General features: G+C 33.5%; 1 protein-coding gene across 1 annotated transcript in view; it reads right to left on the bottom strand.

Annotated features, from left to right (window-relative positions):
* Nucleotides 1-13701: 13701 nt before the first annotated feature.
* VAChT (Vesicular acetylcholine transporter) overlaps nucleotides 13702-20429 on the bottom strand; it is a 61337-nt gene continuing 54609 nt past the window's right edge. The window contains exon 2 of the mRNA XM_067763289.1: nucleotides 13702-19009. Coding sequence (XP_067619390.1) covers nucleotides 16550-18343 — 1794 coding nt within the window. The 5' untranslated portion in view covers nucleotides 18344-19009 and the 3' untranslated portion in view covers nucleotides 13702-16549. The remainder of the gene's footprint in view (nucleotides 19010-20429) is intronic.

Genomic DNA, 20429 nt, shown 5'->3' with positions numbered 1-20429 from the left:
TAATAAAGTACTGTAGTTTTTTTTTACAAAGTGAAAAATATCTTGAGATTTGCAGCTGGCCGAAGGAGGGTTCTCTCATGAGGTTAAAGGAACTATATTTTTTTTGTCTCTAGATATTAAGTATGCCTTGACAATTTTTATTTAATTTTTCTTCAGAACCTCTGCCATATATTCTTTCATGGTTTAATGATATTTTTCTCTTTATATCATGCTCGATAGCTTAATTTGATAACGTAAATCAACGCTCGAGAAAACTATAGAAATTGTTTACACCATTTTGATCTTGACATCATATTGTAAAAAAGACTAGTCATAAATAAAATACTATTTACACTAAAATATTTGCACGGAATAACTTCAGACACACAATATTAATTAATTTATTTCAAAATTTGGTTTATCACATTTTAATTGAAAGGATATGTAAAGAAACGAACTATGATTGGATTAAAAAAATATAGAAACAAAAAAATTGATATATCAAAGCAAAATTACTTAGTACCAAAACTAAGATACAATTTTATTCCGAATTTTGTGGAATTTTTTTCGGTATAATAAGTGACATTGGTTGTCACCATTGCCATGTGAAAATTTTGTAAACTTTATTTTATATCAGTTGAAAAAGTTGAATTAACAATATTATCTAATGGAGATCGAAATCATGATGGAATTATAGAAGATGGCGGATGTAAGCAGTTTCTCGCTCTAACGCCGCCGTCTTGAACGCCCTTAGAAATAAGAATGTTGTTGCTTTACAAAACTCCTATTTTATTCAGTGGAAAAAGTGTACTAAAAACAACACACGTCAAATTTTGTTTAAAAAATTGCAACGGCAGCACTTTTTTCTTCAGTTTTGTTTTGCTCTGACTTTTCTATTATAAAATTCTGTGACAATTCAGAAAAAGATTTCATTTAATTGCAGGACTAAAGAAATTTGCATGTTTACTTCTTTAAATCAAGGTGAGTTTTGTTGCGGATATTAAGAAACAGATTTCTAATTGATATTTATTCTTTGAAATATGTTTTCAGAAATGAAATCTAAAAATAACCGGGAATTGCATGACTGAATTGATTTATATTCTGTGATATGTTGCACGGCATAATATCTCTTCCCCACCATTACGCAACTTAACAGTAAAGCAAATATCGACCTTATGGACCATGAACAACCAAATTCCCCTACAGATTATTGGCAAATTGTAACAGCTAGCACAATGTGATGACGAACTTAGTCAATTGCGTTGACTTTTTACTGATGCCCAAATTGAAGTCACCCTTTCCCCATATCCTTTTGAACATAAAAGTGGCAATTAGTTCTACCTATTTTAAAGAAATTTCGGCTACAACTTCTTTTTTTTAGAATAGTGGAAATGTGTCCAAATATATGCCGACTCGGCCCTATAGATTTTGCAGCTCATTCCTTTTATAACCTTCGACAACGTAGCCGGGCATTGTATTACCTACCAACTCTTGGCCAACCGCTGGAACATACCAGCACTAGCAAGTTTATTTCCCTATACTTTGATTTTTAGATGGATTGGGTCAAGTGGCGGCCGCGTAGTCTGATAATAGTGTATATGCCTACCAGTCCGAAGGTCCTGGCTTCAAGTCCAGTCTCGGAAAAAGAACATCATCCAAACTGGCTCGCCTTCGGCAGAAGTTTGGCAAAAAATCCGACTGTATTTCTGCCATAAAAAATTTCCCTGTGAAGTAGCATCTTCCTATAGATGCTGTTCGGGGAAGGCACAAAACATGTAGGTTCCGTCCCGCCAATTCATATGGAAAGCTAAAAAGTTGGACGACAAAAATTAGAAGTAAAGCCCGGCGTAAATCTCTTCAGGTATATCGCGCTAAATATTTCTTTTCGGCCAAGCGAACAGCAGCAATACTGTTCTAAATGTCATATAATACCAGATTGGTCAAAAACTTGGCCAAAGTTCTCAATAAGAGATCCGTACTCGTTAAACTTTTAGCAATGTAATTATCTAAGCAACGGGTTTCTCAACCGCTTCTTTTTGCCCTGTCTATCGCAAAAATATGTATATTGAATGGCGATGCTTTCATCGTTTTCTTGCTGAACACATTAACCAGCAGGACAGAGATCAAATTGCATGGGTTAAAAGTTTTGCCGTGGTCAGCACCAATAGTGGTTTTTGGTTGTTTGCTTGGTGGTTTTACATGTTTCCATAGAAAACCAATTGTGATTTGTCGTTTTCTTGAAGTTGGGGAGTATGTCGCCCTTTTTTGACGAAAACAGTCCGTTACTGCCACATAGATGTCTAACGATACACCCAGTATGAACGTGTTAGGTAAATCTATCGCTCGGCTGTCGTGAGTATAGGCATATCTTACCGCCGCTTACATGATTCTCTAATAGGAAGCTACACGCCCTTTCTAGACCTAGTAGGTCTACTTTACTTGTTGTATTAATGTCGTTTTATGGTAGGATCCCCGCCCTGGTCGTTGTTACATTACACCTTTGTATAGTGATACCATTGATCTATAAGTCAGCCGCCTATGATGGTCTTATTTCCAGTTGAATGCTGTCAGAAGCTTTCTACCTGTGTGAAGAGGGTGCTATGACCTAGAACGGGCATCTGAAAAGTTGCAGCTACTCGCTTGGTATCTTTACTGTCAGCGAAGGCTTGGCTAGACGTGTACATACTCTCTTCGGCTTGGGGCCCCCTACCTATAGTTGGCGCAGCGTCGAATTCAATGATAGGGATCAAGACTAAAGCCAAAACCCCAAATAATATTCCACCAAATGTATCTACCTGCTGCCTGCTCCGTCCTACTGTTGTGTGTTCAATAACATTTCCCCCTGATGTAATATATTAAAAACTACTTTCTTTAATACTCCAGGACAGGAGTAGGCTATTATTACACGCCCAAAAATATCGAGAGAGAGTTCAGAAGACACGTTTTTACCTCGTTATCAGTAATCCGGACAACAACCACTGGCCGCTCCAAAACCGGGAGTAGAACACCTTTGTGCATAGAATTTTCAACGCTAATTTTGCAAACATCTTTTGACAACAGTAAAATATATACTTTCTGGTTATTAATACCGAGCTAAAAACACCATCTTTCGATACTTCTGCCGACATTTTTGCTCGTTTATAACCATTTCACTTCTGTCCTAAAGTATTACCAGCAAAATTGATGCAATAACAAGAAGTTTATAAGTTGCAAACGTCTCAAAATTTAATAAAACAATCTTCATTTCATAATTTTTATAATAAAATTGCTCAATAATCAAGCTACATACACTTCTTTCTGTATTTTATGAGTGTTTAAGAAGTATTAATTTAAGTACTATTTCAAAAAGGGGCCATCTTTTATGCCCCTTTTCTCGTGTACTTCCAAAATACAACCTGGAGCTAACGGGAGCTAAGGGCGTTCGATATGACAGCTGTCAAATCTTCCACCATCATAACATTATGATCGAAATTGTGTTTCAGTGGCTTTTTGTCAAGGCAATGAGCGCTTACGTAAAAAAAGTGGTGGTTCAATTATTGAGTGAGAACTTTCTAAACGCACCGTTAAGTACCTTACTGATTCGGAACGTTTATTATGAAAATTGTTAGCTAAATTTTATGCCAACACTTCATGCAGGTAGCTCCACATGCAAATAATGTTTGTATGTATGTTCTAATAAGTTAGATTTTATCCTGTTATATAACCAAGGTCGAAGTAAAGTCATAGATTCTTTAAATGATATTTTAGCGCTGATTGATGTCTTTTTCGGGCGAGCGTTTATAAAAAATATATCGACTAACTTTGAGGGTGTGCGGTACACTTTTTATTAGATCTCATCATATACTTTTCGGAAATGCTTCACATATGTTTACTATCGTATTAAAATGCCACTTAGATTTTCTTGAAAAGAATTAGTTTATAACAACTAACCGCTACAAGGTACTTTTATTTGATAAATTTTTTCTGTGCCATACACCCACGACGCCCTTATTCTTATTATTTCCTTATAATTTTAGTACTGCAAAGAAAGAAAGGATATTTTAATGTGTTTGGCTGGGTTTCCTAGCTGCAGCAGGGAACTTGTTTGTTTCCCTACAAGAACACTGATTGTTATTTGATACAACAATCATCCTCAAAGTAGTAAGCTTTAGGCAATGGAGCTGTTGTTTAGTTATCAGTTCGGAATAATTGTGTTAAAATAGCTTGAATATCGAGAATAAATTGACTGTTATGATTTATGTTTATACGCTGAAAGGTCTACTTTATATACACACATGTCTTATGTATTAACATACATATTTTTCCAGCTGTATGGTATATACAAACATATATGTTCGTCAAAAGTAATCATTAATTTTAGGATTTTTTTTGGAAATATTTATGTTATGAAATTTGCGTTATATAAAATATTGCTTTAAAGTTTTTCTTTTATTAAGTATGTTTTTTTCTCAATTTAATTTTTCTAATTTTAATTTAAATAATTTACTTTACTTTACGTTACTTTTTGAATTTTTAATTATAATTGCTACATTATAATATAATTGAATTTTTTTTATGTAATTGAAAAATTTCATGAGCTCCCAGCACTGTGTAAGTTTTACCATGTAAAATTGTTTATCTTTTATATCATTGAAATAATTTTTTTTGTACACTTAAGCCTAAAATTTTTTTTATAACAGTAGCTCTATTTAGCCTTCGGGTTTTTTATTTTTATTTTATATTATATGTATGTGGATATATTTTTGTTTTTAATACGAAAACCTTTTATGTTTATTTTTATTGGTTTATTTACTTATATAAATTTTTTAAAATTTTTTGACTATATGTACATAAATTAATATATGTTTACATAAGCCTTTTCAACGGTTTTGTCCTCTCTTTACTATTAATTTGTTAATTGATACATTTTGATGGGAGATTTTGTCGTGATTTTTTTTTTTTTCTTCAATTCTTGTATATATATGTATATGTGAATATGTATTTGCAAGTGAAGGTGTTTATATACATACATAAATTTAAAAAAAATATATATATATGTAGATGTAAAAAATTATTATTTATTAAAACAGGCGATACATTTAAGATTTTGAATTTTGCAGGGAAATGATTTGTGGGACAATAACAGCAAATGTGCATCTTAACCGTTTTTCATTTGTAAAATTTTAATAGATGGGTGTATCACATTAAAAGGGTTCACTGTCTATAAGCTACTATCTCTTTGGGAAAATACTGTACAGGGAATTGCTTTTAAAGAACCTTAGTAATGAACAGAGATGGAAAAGGGGTAAATACCCAAATGGTAAATACCCGGTAAATTGGTTATATATGGTAAGAATTGGTAAATACCCAAATATTTACCCAAAAGAGGGGTATAAATTATCTTTTAGAAAATATGGGAAAGAAACACACAAATTCAATCAAAAATGTACAAAATCGTTAGGTAGTTGTCCATTGTTATCGGTTGAATTAGTTTTCATCTGTAATCCAGCGTTTTCTAAAAATCTGTACTCTATAATCCATGCCGTTGCAAAAATTTTAATTTTCATTTTAAATCAAAAACGAGCCAGAAAACATATCTAAATCAGGGCATTTACAGTCGTGAGTCATGAGCTTATTTGGGAGACCGAAATGAACGACCTTCTTGCGACGGTCGTCCTATATGAGCCTATTCTCAAATATCATATATACCTAAATAAGATATGAATCTTAAAAAACTTTTAAACAGCTCACATTTAGCCTCTTCTGTAACTCTTTCCAGCGTCATTATATCTCTAATGAACTCTTATTATATGACACCTATTTGGCGTATTTATTAGACATTTCGATTGCATATACGAAAATTAATGGAGATATGTTAAAAATAAATGACACATTGGCCGTAAATAACAATATGCATATAACAAAATATTTGGGAGGAAACCGTAAAAAGTAGGGCACACCGTCGTCAGCGCTTGTTGGTGTCATATCAAGTTCGACACACCAGGACAAAGCGTGAAAGTTTTCCCGTCACATTAAACAATATTCAAAACACATACATTTTTAAGATTTAGATGGCTGTGAAGAAACGTCGATGCAAATACAAAATTTTGAACAGCAAGGGTAGCAATTATGTATTTTTTAATGAAAAATTGTCCTAATAAAATATTAACATTTGTTCCAAACTTTCTTTGATAAATATAAATATTTGGCATGCCATCATATCGGAGTCATAAAAGGCTGTCAAATGATCCTTTTTCTGATTCCTTAATTTACCACTCATTTTGGATCCTTAAATTACGAGCGCCATGAGCATGTTTGAGGGTAGCTTTGTATAAGTAAATATTTGTACCCTATAAATATTCTCGAAGCCCCTAAAATTCTGGAGTCTATAAATATGTGAAAAATATGAGCCTCAGAAATTTTATCATCTAAGAGTCTGTTATGACTGAAATTTGATGAAATTATGAACAAAAAAATATTAAAATTGTTAAACTAGGCAGCCCAGGAATGAAAATTCAGAAATTTTTCTGTGATAATTTGTTCTAAATAAAATTTGAATTCAATTGAAACTTATTTCATTTCTATTAAGAGGATAATTTCAGGGCAGTTATATTACAACAATTGTTTTCCTAGATTTTCCGCTTCGGATATGTGTCAATAATTCTTCCTAAAAGCCCTGAATTGTGTCATAATTGAACTCAAAGTAAGCAGTTTATGAGGCCAATAAGGCCTGTGTAGGAAGGAGTCATATTAGCGGTAAACTATGAGCTGCTTATGTGCCTGCTAGGAGTCATATCGTATATAATTCATTCTCCTAAATGAGTTCGGACTAATTGTTGACTTCGAATATGTTCTGGGTTGCTTGTTTAAAATAAAAACGAAAATTTCTTAATTTCAATTGACGTATCAATTTAAATTCTGAACTGTCATTCCAAGCAGCCCCGATTTAAATTATTTTCTCATTACTGATGGAACTTCAACTATTTCATTTTCAGTGCATAGTCATTCTCATGGTTTAATTACTAGAGGTTACCTATGTAGCACTGTGCTACCCTATGCCTTTCACACTAAAAACTCACAACTTGCTCCTTAAAATAAAAAGTGTTATTTCTTTTCGAAGTTAATTTAAATTTTGAACAACATTGAAAGTTTCAGTTTTCAGAGAAGAATCTTTATTTAGGTACAATTACATATTTAGTATTTATTTATCTCTATTATTTATAGTCGTTGAAAAATGAATAAAATTGGCACGCATCTTTTGCAGATACCGTTTCTCTATCCAGCTGCTACTTTACATATAGAATAGATTGATTGGCAAAGCTTTATTGGCCAATTGTACCTGCTTCTTTTCGTAGCACCATATGTACAAGAACGTCCTTCTTTCGCAACAACATCCCATTTCAGCAGCGATATAATCTATTAGGCCATATAGTTCGTTTGCGCATGTAGGCTTTGAGGTTGCATTGTCACTTAATTACGTTGCCTTTACCAAATATGTTTTAGAATGCGCTCTGTGCATTTATGTGAGAAAGTTCATGTATCCTGCCTGGAACGTATTCGCTACAAAAATTTTGATCTGATCCCGCAGTTAAAAAATTTCCCCATAACATTTAAAACAAAATATGTTGATAAGAGAATACACAAATGAGTAGCCTTTGTTCATATTTTGGCGTTGAGTCCCGCGCTTTTTTCTTCTCCAAGTCTTTGATTTATAGGCCAACGCAAAGCTGTCCCTCATAATTCTTAGTACCCAAGAGTGTAGTTGTTCCCACTGTCACAAAAATGAAGGACAGATATCGGCTGCTTCTGAGTATTTTTAACGCTTAAAAACTCTATTATTCATTTGCGAGGAGCTAGTTTGAATTTCACGACCTGGCATGTTGGATCTCGAGCTCCGTCAGATTTTGTCATAGCAGGAAAGTGGGTTGCTTACAGAGTGTTTACTCTATCGTCCTCGGTAATGGATCTCGTGCTATTCGGACCATTTTCCGCTTGATTCATTTGGGATTGCTAATTTTGTGGAATATACATTCCTACAGAATTATATATTCATCGAAAATTTTAAAACTTGCTCACATATAACTTTTAACCTCTTTGCTGTATGCGTGTATTCCCCCATTGTCCTGTGCCCCTGATTCCCTTAAATGCCTTTCAATTTATTATATACATATGTGAAATGCTGTTTTAAATTTTAATATAATATTGCTCACTATAATGCACACCTTTTTGTCCAATTTAAGAACCTTTCTGGAAAACGGGGTTTTATATTTCCCCTTATTTACTCTTCTTCTAAAAACCAACCATGGATGTGGGGTGGCACATTCAAGAAAAATGTTAATCCAAAACCTTTGTTATTGAATCATGAGTCATTATTTGTGTCATAACAGCGACTATCACTTTAAGCAGCAAGAAGTCACATGAAAAATGAAAGTGAGTCAGACGAACACCTAACTGAAAACTGAAGACTACGTACGGCGAATGACTATAACTCAACAGCCATAGTTATTTGGATGAAGTTTGGCTTTAGCTGGTTATAGGTACAACACCAACATAATGTAATTTAATGCCGTTCGTAGTCGTCAGTTTAGTAGTAGATTTCATTTGAGTGTTTGCGGCTTCTTCTAAGTCAATGCGTTAGTCGCTGCTATTACACAAATACAGACTATGCATGTCAAGTTCCTATGAAATAGTGGATTTCCTATTGCTTTGGCTCTTCTTCAGTCAGAAACTCAAACACGGGTTGGGGAAGGTATTAGAAATTATGTATTTTTACATAATGCAATTGATGCCCTTTTTTATTATTTATGTATAAACCTCTATATATGATTTGTAGATCTATATTTGTATATAAGTAATACAAAAATTGTTTAAATGGCCGTATTTTCTGATATGTTTACGGTTTTAACATTTAGCTTATTTTTTACGTAAATAAGAGTACTTTTGGTTTCATATATAACTAATGCTCGGTTTTTCAGTGCGAGTTTAAATTCCAGTAAAATTTACTTGAGTTTAACCCTGCTACTTCGCCCGCTTAAGTTAAGATGAGCGGCAAAATATTATGTTAGAAACAAAATCGCAAAGTTAAGCCCTAGTCAACTTTATCTGTAGTCAAACTCGCACTGAAAATCCATCCGGGCCTAAGAAGTCCTTTTTTGAAATTTCGAAATATGTTTACATCACACACATTTTTTTAGGACTAAATATATAAACGAGTTTTGTTTTCTAATACATATTGACAAATTACCTAAATTGACATCTAGATTTGTTACATAGTGCTATAAAAAATGGTTTTAGAAAATATTTATACTTTTTTTGTTTAAAATTTATAACAAAATTTGTTTATTATATATACAATATTCTTTTATAGCAGTTTGGATATATGGTATGTATGTATGTTTGTACACAGCATTCGAAAAATTTAGAGTAAAGTAGGCAAATATGAACCACCAATCTTCTTTTGGTAAATGGTTCACTAAATAAAACCAATATTACAATCAAATTCGGTATTTCCAAATAAACTTAAATGTTCTTCTGACCAGATAGTGATAACTATTTCTGCTGTTAATATGGAGTACTGGTCAAGTTGTTGTTGTTGTTGTTGTTGTGTTAACACTGCTTCGCCGCATCCAATAAGATTTAATGGGTTGTTAAACGCAATGCAAAGCTTGATAGCTGCAAAGCTTCCTCACGTTACTTCTGGGTGGGGTGCTGTGAGCTACAGTGTTTAATGTGTCTACCGTTAAAACAAAAACAACAACACCACTCTCACATTGCTATAAGTGTTTTGATTCAAAATTCAAATTTTTTCGGAATATTCGAAACTGGTCGTCTTCGTTACATCTATATTTTTGAAACTGGTTAAGCTGCGGAACTTATAAATATGTTCAAAGTTTTTATTATATTTTGAGCGATATTTCCGAAATTGGGAATCTATTTTGGCTTATCTTACTTAGTTTTGTTAATATTCCCGAAACCAGTTGATATGGCACACAGAGGTCTGGGTGAAATTTACTTGAAAAAGGCCAGCTGACGTATAAAGGACTATATAAAACGGTGAAATACCAATAACTTTTTCAAAACACCCATTCATTAGAAGTTTTTATACATGATATTGAAATGGTATGTAAAATATATATCCCTTGCTGGGCATCTGAAAACAAGTGAAAGCGTATTAACTCACAAACTTTCGAATATCCAATATATCGACTGCTAGGAGGCATATCACCCCATCTCGGTTGCCGTATCTCAGAAAACTTGTAAAAACAAGTAAAAACTTGGAGCTCAGATATGACGGGTTTGAAACAAAATCTGAGATATGGTGTTCTTGCAATTTTTTCTGAGATACGATAAATAAACTTTTAAAATAAGCAAAATAAATATGTATATTTAGTTTTTAGTAGTAGTCCATATTACACAACTTTACTCTATATAATAAATTATATGTATATTATGAACTTGAAAATAGCACTGGCAGTTTTTAGCAAATTTCGTTAGTTCAATTCTACTTTTCTTATTTTCAATAATTTAAGCGAAAACCTCCCTGGGTTTTGCAAAGCAACCTCATAAACGTTTTTGAAAAAACTCGTGAAAATTTTACGAAAATTTCAAATATTTTATTGGGAGTTCTCTGAATTTTTTTGAGTGCACAGTTTTTCAGCCCAATCAATTTAAGTCAAAAAAAGTACAAATACAACAATGTTAGATGCTAAACTTAGTTTCAACCTTTATATTAATGCTACTGTCAATAAAGCTAGAGGTGTTCTATCATTCGTGAAACGATGGTCTAAAAAATTTAGTGACCCTTATGTAACTAAAGCGCTTTTCATCACTTTAGTTAGACCGATACTAGAATACGGATCAAAAGTCTGTAATCCACAATATCGAATTCATGCAGATAGACTTGAATCAATACAAAAGCAATTTCTACTTTTCTCTTTAAGGAATTTTCAGTGGGACTCTGCGTATAATCTTCCGCCTTATACTAGTCGGTTGCAGCTTATCAATCTTCCAACTGTTGCAAGTCGTAGAGAAATGCTAGGCGTTATATTTATGACTAAGATCTTGAATGGATTGATTTATCGTCCAATTCTTTTAAACGAAGTAAACTTTAACGTCCCATCACGAGTGTCAAAACATTACAAACCTCTTCTTTTGAGGCAGTGTAGAACTAACTTCGAATTGAATGAACCTTTTCGGTGTTTGTGTCATGATTTTAACACTCATTCTAATTAATTTGATATAACGGATTCAGTTTTTACCATAAAGAAAACTGTCTTATCCTATCTCAACTCGTAACAAAAAAAAAAAAACAAAAAAACAATAGAATAAACTAAAAATGTTCTCTAATTGAACAATGTAGTATGTAATAAGTAATGTAATTTCTAACTGTTATGTACAGTACTCATCTGTTGATTTTTTTCTGTAGCTGAGCAGTTTTAGATCTCGACGCTTAATAAACCTCCGCCAATCAACAACTCGGCAAAAACAAAAACAAATACGTGCGTCATAGGAATGCGCCCCTCGCGCCGGTCGGGCGGGCTTTGAAGGGTATTAATCCGTTGGCTGTTATTATTATTATTGTTATTATTAATATTATTATTACAACACTAACTGGTTTTTGACAAACAATTTTTTTACAGAATCCCAACAAACGTTTAGGTCGGAAAACGATTAGAAGACGAATCGGATTCTAATGTATTTATCTAATGTAGAAGGTCGGAGGACGATTTGCGAAACTGTCGCGAATTATAGCATTCTCGACAAAAAGGCGACGTCGGTCTCGATATCGAGAAAAGGGTTAGCATTCTAATCGAATACTAAAGTCAATTTCTAATGGATTTCTAACGATCTAATCAGCGAAATTTTCATTGTTTCATTATATCAAATACTTTGATTTGGTTAAAAGCTTATGTATTAAGAAGGAACATATTTCAAAGGCTTTTTCTGTTATAATAAATTAAAACCGTACTTAAATATTGAGCTCAGCGTTGGTTTGAGGTACGGATGAGGAAGCGTTTTCTTCATGTCATTCAAATAGCACTTCAATAATCTGCTCGCTTTCCTTTTTTGATTCATTTCCGCTTACTAGTACTTACTATTATAAATAAAAAACTTATTTCGCAACTTATAATATTTCCACACAACTTTTCACCATTTTTATTTTGTTTGTATAACACTGTTGGCGGCCACCGTGATGTGATGGTAGCGTGCTCCGCCTATCACGCCGTATGCCCTGGGTTCAACTCCCGGGCAAAGCAACATCAAAATTTTAGAAATAAGATTTTTCAATTAGAAGAAAATTTTTCTAGCGGGGTCGCCCCTCGGCAGTGTCTGGCAAGCGCTCCGATTGTATTTCTGCCATGAAAAGCTCTCAGTGAAAACTCATCTGCCTTGCAGATGCCGTTCGGAGTCGGCATAAAACATGTAGGTCCCGTCCGGCCAATTTGTAGGGAAAAATCAAGAGGAGCACGACGCAAATTGGAAGAGAAGCTCGACCTTAGATCTCTTCGGAGGTTATCGCGCCTTACATTTATTTTTTTTTTTTTTTTAACACTGAGGATGAGTGATCATATCGTGCAAATAATCTACAACTGTGACAATAATCATAACATCGCATTTCTAGTGTTATTCGAATTGTTTTACAGTCGAATTCTAACCTAGTTTTCGATTCGAAATGCATTAGAGAACTTTATTAGAATTCTAATGTAAAATTACAATATTTCTCTAACGTTAGAAACTGTGTTTGCTGGGATTAAAGCAAATCCATAATCTATTGAAAATAAATAAATTAGATTATTGAAAATAAAAAAGAAGAGTTAAATTGCTGAAATTTAATGAAAACTGTCACTGCTATTTTCATATAAGCTTATTTATGTATGTGTAGGAAAATTGATATTAATAGAAATATGTAGCTGCTTTGACTACAAAACTTATTTGGTAATTTTTTAAAGATTTCATTCGAAAGTATCTTAAATTTGCAAAAAATTGGAAAAAAGTTTAACCAGAGGGGAAATTTTTGTATTTTTTGAAGATTTCTAAACTATTTGTGTTATTTGCACGTATGTTTACCAAATTAAAGAGTAAATGTATGACAGTGTTTTTTGCTATTCAACTATAATATTCCAATATATAAAAATGTAAGTATATTTTAGAATTATTTTTTAATAACAAATACTGTTTCTTTAATAATTATGAACATATGTGCAAGCTATTTAATAGTACAAATGTATACAATACGCGCCTAAAATAAATAATAATGTACAATACATAAAAATGTTAGGGTTTCATTTAAAATTAATTTTATTTGTATATAAGTACATGAGTGTATGTATGTAAGTTTACATAAGTACATACATATATAGCTGCTTAACTTAAAATAGATACCAACTACACAAGTACCCATATATGAGTAAAGATATAAAGTTATATTTATGATAATTATATATATGTATAGATCTATATGTTTGTATATTACATGCTAAATAGCAATAATTAATATCACTGTGGTAATTTTTAACAGGCGAGCCATTCGACTCTGATATGTATCGTTACCTTGGTTGTGTCTTATGTTTAAGAATTCTTTTCTGATAAACCGACGACTGCTTGAGCTTCAATCGCTGACATGTCCAACTTTAATTGATATGTTTAGACAAGCGCGACGTTGACCTTTGCAATGCCAGGATATATCATCAAACTTAAACTAAAAGCACTTAATTGAACTGAGGTTCATTTTTTTTTTAAATATTTTGTTTTTTTTTTTTGTTTTTTTTTTTGTTTTGCTAAATCTATGGCGGCGCATTATCAATTGGGTACCGCAGCATCACCGCACATCGACATCCGAAATGTGTTTTGTGCAACTTTTTGATATGTAAGCGATATTGATGCCGTGTGCTTTGAGTGCAGCCGCTGTCGTACCGAATTGAGAATTCGCTGAACTTTTGTTCTATGTACATTTATGTATAACTACTTATGTATATATTTTTCATATTTTTATATCTGCTTTCATATAGCCACTCATATGTTATGACGTTGTTCGCGGTGCTAACGTTTCTATGCTAAACTATCAAGTAATCTTTGGTTTGCTAGCTTCGTTTTCGTTTCTATCAAATTTACACGAACACAAAATAAACATTGATGTGCATTTGAAAAAAATTAATAAATTATAGTTGCACTAGTTTGATAGTTTTATTGAAACTGTAACTGAAGCTTATCTACTAAAAATAAGAAGCCTTCTGGAAAAAATGTTTAAGAATGCATAACTGCTTCTTATTTGATGTTTTGTTCGAGCTTTATTATGCCGATAAAAAAATAAATATCTTTAATGAAAATCTATGTCTCAGTGGAATATCACTCTATCCATCGGCTGCAGTTTCAAAATCACCATATCTCGGAAAACTTTATTTCAAAAACGCCCTATCTCAGAGCTCCGTTGAAGAATTTGTTTCAAATGCACCCTATATTACGTCAAGAAATATGGAATGTATGCTCAGATAGGGCGTTTGCTAGGATAAGACCTCTCAAGCAATAAGCTCTTTTTATTTTTAAACGTAGAAAATCTAGGGAAATCTAAAAGTGTATTTATTGTTTAGTTACTAATTAACAAAAAAAAAAGAGAAAATTTTGATTTCTTGTTACATATAACCAAAAAAATCTTCCGGTTGTTATATTGGTTATTCATAACCAAAAAACACATTTTGTCTACCACATTGGTTATTTACATCCAAATGTTGGTTGTTATAAAGGGCGGCTGCCGTTGTGTGGTGGTAGCGTTGTCAGCCTACCACACCGAAGATGATGGGTTCACTCTCTGATCAAAGCAACATCAAAAATTTAGAAACAAGCCTTTTCAATTACAAACTAAGCGGGGTCGCCCGTCGGCAGTGATTTGGTAAGCATTGTATTTCTGCCATGAAAAGCAAGCAGATGCCGTTCGGAGTCGGCATAAAACATGTAAGTGTCATACCACCAATTCCTAGGAAAAATTAAAAAGGGGCACGACGCAAATTGGAAGAGAAGCTCGGCCTAAAATCACTTCTGAGATTACCGGAAATTGTTTGTAATCAAAATACTTTTCTTTTGTCATACTTTCTGATTACTGTAATTTTTCTCAAATTTGAAACCATTTATACACGCCTCAAAAGCGCGCAGTATCTGCCGCCCATCATAATCTATCCTACCAGTTTACTAATTTGGCCAAACGATTTTGGTGGTCTAATAAATCGCGATGGTCATTTCTGTTTTTGTCACTTGCCGGCAATTATAGCTTCCAAGGTAGCATCCCTCGTCCCCAACCGTTCTCCACTTGCATAGGTCGGTTCCGATGAGAGTACCTGCTGGGACGGTACTATCATGCATTCGCACATTATGGCCTGACCAACGCAGCCGCTGAGTATTTATTTACTGAACTATGCCGATGTGTGCGTAGAGCTCATACCACCTATTGAACCAATTACGTTCCCTTTTGAGCAGAAGCGAAATATCACTTTCCCGTACCTTCGATAGACAGACTTCGACACAGAAAAGGACAAATCAGCTTATCTTTTTTCTCACTCTAGCAGCTTCAGTAGAGGAAGCTTGTATGTATACGCCATCGTTCAGCTCATATAGGTTTGCAAAATGCCTGTTTATATCTACCGTCAAGCCTTAATTCTTTAAAGATTAACGCAATCAAATAATTCCTTCATTTTCAGTAAATTTTTTGAAAATTTTGTATACAATTAAGAATTGCCCTTAAAGGAAGCTCCTTCTATCTTTCCTAGGTCAATGGATGAAGCAGCTGATTCACAAGAGCCTTTGTTAAAAGTGACAAAAAAAATTCATAAGTTCAGGCAAGTACATAATATCAAAATACGAAAAATATAACAGTTAGAAAATTATCGTTGATGTTTTTTTGTTGGTATTATACTATATGGAGATATATATACTTAGAAAAATAATTTGTGCCTCTCTAAATAAATCGTTCGCTAACTTTTAGCAAAGCTCTATTCACACAATGTCCTTCATATACTATTTTTATATGTATCTATATATGTACATATATGTAGCTTTGTAATATGTATATATTTACTTAAACGTACATGTGTATATATGTATATTGCTGTCTTATATGTATAACATATATTGTGATTTTTTTATATGTATGCATTTATATATATACCATATATATAGACATAAATGCGAAATACGCATTCAATTTCTTGCAGTGTATAATACAAAATTTGTAGTGTTGGCATTGAAATATTTTTTAGCTACTTTTTTAATTTATATTGTTATCTAACTTTTTAACATACATACATAACTATTTTTGATATGATTATGATTTATGTTTGTGTATATGTATGTATATATGTATGCATGTGTGGTTGTATGCATGTATTATATGCATGAGATTATAGTGTGCAATACACTTTGCTTTAATAATTTGCTGTTGTTTTTATTTTTTCTACCCTATATATGTTTAATATTTAAATTTATTCCTATTAGCCACAACAACAAGTTACACATTAAATAAATAAAAATTAACGAAAATGATAAACTTTCAAGAATAGATAAACAAACAGAGATTACCGCTACTTTTGTGTAAGACAAAATTTTAAAATCCTTGTCTAAATGGATTCGCAGGACCAGCAGGGCCTCTGCTTACAGCACTATCATTGCCCATTTGTTGCTGTTGTTGGAATGGATTCGCAACGCGTTGTTGTGGAAGATGTCGCGTTTCCTGTTGATAATTACCGCCCTGCTCTTGATAGCCAGGTTGATATTGTTTCTGTTGTTGATAACCTTGAGCCTGCTGATAACCCAATTCCCCACCACCATCACTAGCTTGCTGATAACCACCTGCAACTTGTTGCTGATAATCATAATTTGTATCATCCACATTCGATTCATGTTCTTGCTGATAATGTTGTCCATATTCTAGATGATTTTTGAAATTACCATCAACTGGTTTCTTATCATGCATCACATAGGTTTGATACTCCTTATTCGGTGGATCTTGCATGAGTATATTAGCTTCATTCTCGAATGGTTTGAAATCATAAATATTGCGTAACTTGCGCAATACCGGCACATACAATAAATTCGAGAAGGCAATAATGAAGTTGAGCGCCGTAAAACCGATTGCCTCCACAACACCGCCAGCAATTATGGGGCCCACGGCATATGCGATCGAATATGAAATATCGGCTATAGCATAAATGCTACCATACACCGATACATAACGCACATCCACAAGATAGCCGAGCGTAGGCAGTAGAGCGGTATCGATGAGTGCAATACCGAAACAAATTACGCAAATGGGTATCATAAGTTGTTTGTAGGAGCTCGAAAAGGGTATAAGAAAACAAGAGAAGCCTTCTAGCGCCAAACCAACGGCAGCCATCAGCCACTGATGATGTGGATATTTTTTCGCCATTTTTACGGTCACCACCACACCTAGTACATGCGGAAAGAAAGCGGGCAACCACACCATACCAATTTGCCAATTCTCTGTTGTTAGATTATCCTCCATCCACAGTGATATGGTGGGTTCGATAAAAGCCAACGCCACATTCGACATAGTCAATGCGCCCGCGCATACTGCAATATACGGATCCATTAGCAGTCTCCATATAGGTATTGATTCTTGTTTCACTTCGTTGCTTTGTCTAATTTGTTCCTTAATTGGTTTCATTACGAGCAGCAGCATAAGACCATCCAACAAGCAGACTATCGCTAAAACAACAAAAGGCACAGGCTTGCCGGCAAATTGATAAAGCGCACCACCAAAAGGTGGCGCTACTAAACAACCAAAACTTATAAAAGCTAACGCAATACCCAATGCTTTCGAACGTTCATTTTCCTCTGTAAAACGATCAGCTATCATAGCCAAACCTGCAGTATCTGCAAAGGCCGAACCGGAACCTTGTAAGGAACGCGCGAAGAACAACACACTGTAGCTGGACGCACACGCAAATAACGATGTGGACAAAAACATTATTGTTAGACCAATCATCATGGGTATATCGTAACCGATGCGATCGATAAGTGCGCCAGAGAATGGATTAACCATTAGCTGTACAATGGCTTTCGATGCAAAGAGTATGCCGGTAGCAGAGTCTTGTCCGTGATGATCATGCACTACGGATATAATTCGCCCAGTGCGATTATCACGTATTGGCACTGGTGTTGTTGCGTCATCATCATCGAAAGTGCCTATTTCACGTAAATAATCAGGTATGATGGGCACAATCACCATATACAACATGTTATCTAGTAAAAGTGCTATTGAAACTATTACCAATATGAGGCGACGTTGATTTACTGGCTCATGAATTTTCTCCCATAAAATTTCTTTCACTTCACGCAACTCCAAATTGATGAGGGGTATTTGAAAGGAAGCGGCCATTTTGTAAATCTTTTCTCGCTAAAGCTTTTTTGATAAAATTGTGTGATGTCTACGTGCAGTTATTGCCTTTTGTACTTTTGGGATATTGCATTAACTCTTCCTCGGTTTCACTCTACTTGTAACGGTCTACTGTTGCTCTCTACCTTCAAATTGTATACGACTCCGCGCTGATTATTTGTTGAGTTTCTTCTTGCCTTGTATAATTTGTTTTTTGCTAATTTTTGCTCTCGTTAGTAAGTCAAACCCTTTTGTATATTTTAAGATTTTTAATACTCATGTTTCTTTCGTCCAGTTGATCTGTTTCGTTACTTTTTGTGGATTTACGTTTTGTTGTTGTTGCGTTTAACTTTAAAACTTTTGCTTCAGTTTCTAGTGCCTGACGCTCTCGGCATCGTTCCTTTGCATAGAGGTTTCATTAGCTTGTGTGGTTTTAATTTTCTTCTTCTTGTTTAGTTGTTGTTTCTAACAGGCACATTGTGTTTGCTTTATTTGCATTACTTATTTGGAAGTTTATTTTTGTGTGTATGTGTGTCCCCCTCCACTGTTAAAGTTTCTATAAATTGCTCCGCTCTGCAAATTGTTTGCTTTTCTTCATCCTTTCATTCTCTTGCTTTGTGTATGGGTTTTCACATTTTTAGTAGAATCTGTGGCAATCGTCTGGACAACCTTTAACGACACAGAAACAAGATTTCCATTAGTTTTCAATGTCGAGTGGTACTTTAAGTTTGAGTTAAAAATATTCATAGTTAGAGGATAATCCATTAAATTTTATTACGTTCTTTTCGAGTATTTGAAAAAAGTATTGAAATTATTTCTGTTTCAAGAACAAAGAATAGCATATAATTTTATGATTGAAATGTTGTTTCTGTGAAGCGTAAGGACGTCCATTGTTTTTAATTTGATTGCGTTTGCAATTAGTTCAATAGAATTTATAAATTTTTTTATTTTGATTCTCATTGAATTTTTGTGCATAACTAATTTAATAATTCAACAAATTTGGTGTGATGCGCTGAAAAACGTTATGTTGTATAGCACTTAATTGGTACAAAAACAACAACGAATGACAATTATTTTGTATAAATGTAAAATGTTTTATGTTTTCGTTCCACTAATGACACACATTTCAATCATAATTTAATTACAAACTACTCGCTATGGGTTTTAGTTGAGTCACCTACGCACGGGTTACTGATGGGCTATACCAGCTCGAAACATAATTTTTGAATTTTCGAAAAATTTGCAAACTTCCAAAATCAGTGATGCAACTGTTTTGTAGCCCTATAGTAATAATAATGTCTTATTATCTATTGCGAAACGAACTATTCGTTATTGATGCGAAACGACCAACTTTTCAATATGTTAAACGTTGGCCCCATATCAAAAATGTAAAAGTCAGATTGATGCATTTTAAAGCAAGGCTTCAAGTTTTTAGATTTTTTTCTGAAGACATAGTGCATTTTTCCCCATATAAAGAAAATGTATAATCCTTCATTTGGGAAAAATTTTAGCCAAAACATTTTTAAATTCAAGTCCACTTTTAAAATACTAAACAAATTTTACTTTGTTGGACTAAAATGGAATGGGTTGGGCTAATATGAAAGAATGTATGGGTAAGGTGAAGAAGGGAGAAACGTGCATCTAAAACTAAAATATCTAAAAAACTTCTTAGGTAGTCTTGTACCAAGGACCATTAAATGTATAGCTTTTATAATATAAATCGCAATGTAACAGTTATTTTGTTGTTAATATTTTACTTCTCTTTAAATAAAAGTTTTTTGCCATTTTTCGTTTTAAAACTTTTGTTGAAGTATTTTATACTAGTCAGTATTAAAAAACATCACTTGAAATCAGGGAATTGAGAAAGAAGCATATAATAATTGTTGGTTTAGAATATTTGAGTTTTTTGCCAAACGATTGCTTGAGATATTCCAATATTAGTATAAATTAAGCTGTTACGCCCCTATATTTGGGGCAGCTCAGACATTCATTTTTATAACGTTACTTTGATTATCACTAAAATAAACAAAAAAAACCTTTTTTACTTGCATCTAGCGTTAAAAATTCCCACTCGTCGCATTACCATAAT

This window comes from Eurosta solidaginis, chromosome 1, assembly GCF_040869045.1.
Source record: "Eurosta solidaginis isolate ZX-2024a chromosome 1, ASM4086904v1, whole genome shotgun sequence".
Classification (NCBI taxonomy): domain Eukaryota; kingdom Metazoa; phylum Arthropoda; class Insecta; order Diptera; family Tephritidae; genus Eurosta; species Eurosta solidaginis.
The sequence above is the reverse complement of the archived record's forward strand: the minus strand, read 5'-3'. Positions and strand labels throughout refer to the sequence as shown.